The sequence below is a fragment of the Rhizophagus irregularis genome, chromosome 25, assembly GCF_026210795.1.
Source record: "Rhizophagus irregularis chromosome 25, complete sequence".
In the NCBI taxonomy this organism is placed as follows: Eukaryota; Fungi; Glomeromycota; class Glomeromycetes; order Glomerales; family Glomeraceae; genus Rhizophagus; species Rhizophagus irregularis.
The window spans coordinates 2,402,527-2,408,520 of NC_089453.1; the positions used below are offsets into that span (position 1 = coordinate 2,402,527).

General features: G+C 26.4%; 2 protein-coding genes across 2 annotated transcripts; both read left to right on the forward strand.

The window, feature by feature from the left end:
* On the forward strand, positions 1-1,543 carry OCT59_016980 (uncharacterized protein). The gene is made up of 5 exons (XM_025319388.2): positions 1-349; positions 428-618; positions 703-861; positions 935-987; positions 1,056-1,543. The coding sequence occupies exons 1-5, from the start codon at positions 28-30 to the stop codon at positions 1,405-1,407; spliced, it is 1,077 nt and encodes a 358-aa protein (XP_025173927.2). The 5' UTR covers positions 1-27; the 3' UTR covers positions 1,408-1,543.
* Positions 1,544-4,456: 2,913 nt separating this feature from the next.
* On the forward strand, positions 4,457-5,994 carry OCT59_016981 (uncharacterized protein; the record flags this gene model as incomplete). The annotated part of the gene is made up of 5 exons (XM_066146054.1): positions 4,457-4,778; positions 4,869-5,059; positions 5,144-5,301; positions 5,374-5,426; positions 5,498-5,994. 5 exons carry the CDS (start codon positions 4,457-4,459, stop codon positions 5,563-5,565), a joined length of 792 nt encoding a protein of 263 aa, XP_066003781.1. The 3' UTR covers positions 5,566-5,994.

Sequence of the window (5,994 nt, forward strand, 5' to 3'; positions counted from 1 at the left end):
ATTGTTTTTCTAAAACTAAAAAAAAAAATGACAGTTAAATCTAATAAAGGAGTAATTCTTAAGGCATATCCAAAAGGAATTCCTAAACTTGACGAAAATTTTGAATTGACTCATCGTACAATTGATATTGAATGTTTAAATTTGAAAGAAAATGAATTTATTTTAAGAAATTTATATTTGTCCATAGATCCTTATGTTCGTGTTACTTTACAAGATCCAACATCAATCATTATGAAATATAGTAAAGGGGTACTAACTGGACAGGTTGTAAATGGTTTAGGAGTTTCTGAAGTTGTAAAAACAAATAATCCTAATTATAAAGTTGGAGATCTCGTTTATGGACCTATTGGTAAATAATATGTAAAACATGTAAAAATATCTTTGTGAAAATTGAAATTAAATTATTATTTTCTTTATTCTATCTTAGGTTGGGAAGAATATTCTTATATCAAATCCGATGATGCTTCTGTTTCTTCTTTTATGCTCGTAAATAAAGAATTGTTGAAAGATACACCATTAAGTTATCACGCTAGTTTTCTTAAATTTGGTGGATTGACATCTTATGCATCTCTTATAGATATTGGAAAACCAAAAGAGGGAGAAACAATTTATATTTCGGTATGTATAACAAATTCTCTTAATTGTATTTACTTGCATTTTCTTTTAAAAAGGTGCTTAAAATAAAATTACTAATTATTTTAGACTGCTGCTGGTCTTACTGGACAACTCGTTGGTCAAATAGCCAAAATTAAAGGATTGAGAGTTGTTGGGTCTACCGGATCTGATGAGAAAGTTGATTTTCTTTTGAATGAATTAAAATTTGATGCTGCTTTTAATTATAAAAAGGTTGATCTTGATAAGGTACTTAGCAAGTTAACTTTTAAATGGAATTTTTTTATATTTTTATATTTAACTTTGTACATCATGTTTTTAGGCATTATCCGAATATTGTCCAAATGGTATTGATATTTATTATGATAACGTTGGGTATGTATCCATGTAAAATATGACCTCATTATGAAAATTTTTTAATACTCTTTTTTTAAAAAAAATAGTGGAAAAACTCTTGAAGTTGCCTTGGAACATTGTAATCGATTTGCGCGTGTTGTGGCTTGTGGTATGATATCACAGTACCATGTGACAAATCCTGAAGAAAGATATGGAGTGAAAAACTTAACTAATATTGTCCTTAAAAGCATGATATTCCAAGGATTTGTTGTAACGGATTATTTTGGTAAAGATATTGAAAAAGAATTTGATAAAGATATTATTGAATGGATTAAAAGTGGTAAAATTATTTATAAAGAGACTGTTATTGATGGAGTTGAAAATATAGCAAAAACTTTTGTTGATATGTTAAATGGTAAAAATACTGGCAAGTACATTGTAAAAATAGCAGATTATTAGTATATGAATTTCTTTTTTAAAATTTATTCTTTTGAGTCATCCAAGACTGTCTAGTATATATTTTAACTCAAATGTTCTGTTATATATATAAATAAAGGAAATGATTATATTTGATTATCAGAGAACACAAAATTTCAATTTTTTGATTTTTTAAAAAGTGGTATGAATATATGACATTACAAGCCTAAAGAAAAATGTTGTATAGAATGGTTTTAATGGTTTTCATGAATAGTACTATAGTGATCAGCGTGTGTCTCTTTTTATTTATATTTCCAATGTTTGATAGTCTCCAATTAATCATAAATCAAACAAGGCTGAGAATTTTTGCAAGTATAAATTATGTCAAATGAAATTCAAAGGTTACACTACTCAATTTCTTACCAACTTCCGTTCACTTTGTGATGGATGAGACAAGAAATTAAAAATATCTCTTGTAGAAATAATAATAATAGTAAACGGGCAAAGAGAAGTGGCTAGTATACGTCTAAAAAAATGCAACAACCAGATACTCAGATACGCACCTAAGAAATTCAAAGGCTTGCCAGGTGAAGATCCGCTATTTTGGCTTCAAGAGTTTAAACAATGGCGTGAAGCAGCTGGACTTTATCCAAAACTCGTATTAAAGTTCATATGTTCTTTGTCAAATTTTAAAATGTTTAAATGAATTTATTAAGGAAGAATAATAAATTATAAAAAAATTTTTTTTTTTTGTTAGATATTACAAAAAATAAAAAATTCGGTTAAAATTAATGAATATTCTCCTAATATTAAACTTTAAATCTTATATTATAAACCTACAACAAGAATATATGAACAAATAAAAATCCTTTTTAAATGATTTTTTTCTAAAAAATTAAAAATTTAAGTCAGAACACTAAATCATTATAATAAAATGTCAAAATATAGTCAAATTTACAATGAAATTGTGTGGAATCGTTGAGATCGAAAATAGAAATTAACCTATTTCACTTTTAAATTTCCATATAAGGTACTCGCTGAAACATGAACTTCTAAATACGTTTGGTTAAAATACTACTGCGCTTTTTTATGTCGCACTATTTTTTTTATTGATATCACTAGGCGTGAAATTTCGGAAACCGCTGGAACAAAGATCTTATATTACAAAAGTTCAACAAACGTAAGTAACACGAATTCACATGTTACACAATCGCTTAGAATTGTTAGGATCGTTCAAATATTTGAGCGTAGTTAAAAGGACAGACTGTACGTACATACACTAAATATATGTAAAAAATAATAAATTTACTACTTAGTTTTGATTCAAGTAAACTAATTCCTGAAAGTATAGTCCTAGAAACTACGCAAAGCATACTTATTATAAAAAACTTTGTTTATTATTATAAATACGTTAGTTTTGCAATAATAAAATTTGTCAAACTTATTAAAATATATTCTATTGTATTTTTTTATTCAAATCATTTGAAAAAGTCTTTTCGTAAAAGTAGATCATTTTTATTTTTTAATTTCTGTGATCACTAAATATTCAAGAAAAAAATTTGAAATAATTAATTTTGTGAAAGAAATTTGTCTAATTTAGTTAATGAAAAATTTTAATTCTATTTTATATGAACGATTATCAGCTATAGTATACGTAAAAATTATTATTTTAATTTAAATATGGCAAGAAATTTTATAATCAAAGTTATTCCTTTTGAACATATTTTAAACATAAATCTTGACCATAATACAATACTATAAGATAAAATTAATATACTTTCTAAACATAATAGTGTTATTATTAATCTTCAATTTCGATTAAAAAGATAATGGAGTAGTTAGCCGAAAAATAATTAGCCGCAACGTGATCCGGACCCGGCTCAGGCGTAGATCGTCGTGAAATTCCAGGGATTTTCTGCGATTAAACCGGGTCCGGATGATCGGCAATCAGGAATTCGACTCCGTTTTTCGGCTAACTACACCATTATATGAAAAAAGTTAAATATGACCATATAATTCTGGCAGAAAATTTTATTTGATCGTATAAAACACATGAAGACATGATCATTTTTGCTATGAAAGCGAAACCTGACGATTCAGTCGTTTCACGTCACATGAATAACCCGCAGTAATCATTTTGTTCAATAGGATCGGGGCCCCAATGCATCGGTGAATATTTTAGTTATTCATTGATATTCAATTATCCATTGAATAATAAGTATGTCTATTGCCCATTATTAGACTTTTATTGACTGTGTTAAATTTCAATCAACGAATCAGATTTTTATTCCCTGTATGTACTAAAATAAATTTTTTTATCTTTATATTTTTTTCGTTAATCAGTTAAGGTTTTTAGGGTACTATCTAAATTGTGTTGTTAATAAAAAACGAGGCTTACTTTATAAAGATTTCACTTAATGGATAAATTAACTACATATTTTACATTTATACAAGCAGATTGTCATATCCTGCGCCTCACATCAGCGGTGTAACTATCACACAAATAATAAAGCAAAAGATCGACTTTTATAAAGCTTCTACATTATCGCAAATCATATAATATTTGGTAATCTACCTAATTTTAGCTGTTAATTAACCATGGTGATTTTTAATATTTACATATGGCCACGAGACATCCGGAGAATTTTGTGCAACTTATGCAACTCGATGAAAATGAGTCATCATTCACATAATAAATTAACAATTAAAGGAATATTATTTCTTATTTTGTCGTTATATTGATTTACTTTTAACGTTAAGTTATACTTCCTCCTTTATTTGTTTGTTGATTGATAAATGAAAATCAATTAATTGATTTAATAGGCTCATTATTGTAATGGCAAATTTACTTATAATTATTGTAATGGCAAATTCCTTTTACTAATTATTGTAATAGCAAATTTACTTTTAATTATTATAATGGCAAATTTACTTTTAATTATTGTAATGGCAAATTTACTTTTACACTTTAGATATGGAAGTCCATTTAAAAATAAGAAAATTCTTTCGAAATTAAATGAATTTTTTACTATAAAATGTGCAAATTTTGATTCACACAGAATTATTGTTTTTCTAAAACTAAAAAAAAAAAATGACAGTCAAATCTAATAAAGGAGTAATTCTTAAGGCATATCCAAAAGGAATTCCTGAAGTTGACGAAAATTTTGAATTGACTCATCGTACAATTGATATTGAATGTCTAAATTTGAAAGAAAATGAATTTGTTTTAAGAAATTTATATTTGTCTATAGATCCTTATGTTCGTGTTACTTTACATGACCCAGCATTAAACTTTATGAAACATGGTAAAATGATATCAACCGGTCAGGTTATATCTGGTTTAGGAGTATCTGAGGTTGTAAAAACAAATAATCCTAATTATAAAGTTGGAGATCTCGTTTATGGACCTATTGGTAAATAAATAATATGTAAAAACATATGTAAAAATATTTTTATTGCAAAAATTGAAATTAAATTATTATTTTTTTTTTGTTCTATCTTAGGTTGGGAAGAATATTCTCATATCAAATCCGATGATGCTTCTGTCTTTTCTTTTATGTTCGTAAATAAAGAATTGTTGAAAGATACACCATTAAGTTATCATGCTAGCTTTCTTAGATTTGGTGGATTGACATCTTATACATCTCTTATAGATATTGGAAAACCAAAAGAAGGAGAAACAATTTATGTTTCGGTATGTATAATAAATTTTCTTAATTATATTTACTTACATTCTTTTTAAAAAAGGTGCTTAAATAAAATTTACCAATTATTTTAGACTGCTGCTGGCCTTACTGGGCAACTCGTAGGTCAAATAGCTAAAATTAAAGGATTGAGAGTTGTTGGGTCCACCGGATCTGATGAGAAAGTTGACTTTCTTTTGAATGAATTAAAATTTGATGCTGCTTTTAATTATAAAAAGTTGATCTTGACAAGGTAAGCAAGTTAACTTTTAAATAGATTTTTTTTTTTTATTTATATATTTAACTTTGTTCGTTATGTTTTTAGGCATTATCCGAATATTGTCCAAATGGTATTGATATTTATTATGATAACGTTGGGTATGTATCTGTATGAATATGACCTCATTATGAAAATTTTTTAATACTTTTTTTTTAAAAAAAAAAAATAGTGGAAAAACTCTTGAAGTGGCTTTGGAACATTGTAATCGATTTGCACGTGTTGTGGCTTGTGGTATGATATCACAATACAATATAAAAACTCCTGAAGAAGGATATGGGATAAAAACCCTAGCCAATATTGTTGTTAAAAGCATTGTTTTCCAAGGATTTATTGCATTGGATTATATTGGTAAAGATATTGAGAAAGAATTTGAAAAAGATATTATTGAATGGGTTAAAAGTGGTAAAATTATTTATAAAGAGACTGTGATTGACGGAGTTGAAAATATAGCAAAAGCTTTTGTTGATATGTTGAATGGTAAAAATATTGGTAAATATGTTATAAAAATAGCTGATTATTAGTATATGAATTTTTTTTTTAAAATTCGTTCTTTTGAGTCATCTATGACTGTCTCATTTGATTACCTGTAGTACATTATTACATATATATTTAACTTAAATATTTCTTATATATATATAAATAAAGTAAAATTTTTTTGATATTTGA

What these genes read in the sequence shown, in the direction of transcription:
- OCT59_016980 (XM_025319388.2), top strand. Translation starts at nt 28, where the DNA reads ATGACAGTTAAATCTAATAAAGGAGTAATTCTTAAGGCATATCCAAAA. An exon ending in TCTCGTTTATGGACCTATTG is followed by an intron (nt 350 to 427) that starts GTAAATAATATG and finishes ATTCTATCTTAG; the next exon opens with GTTGGGAAGAATATTCTTAT. An exon ending in ATTTATTATGATAACGTTGG is followed by an intron (nt 988 to 1,055) that starts GTATGTATCCAT and finishes TAAAAAAAATAG; the next exon opens with TGGAAAAACTCTTGAAGTTG.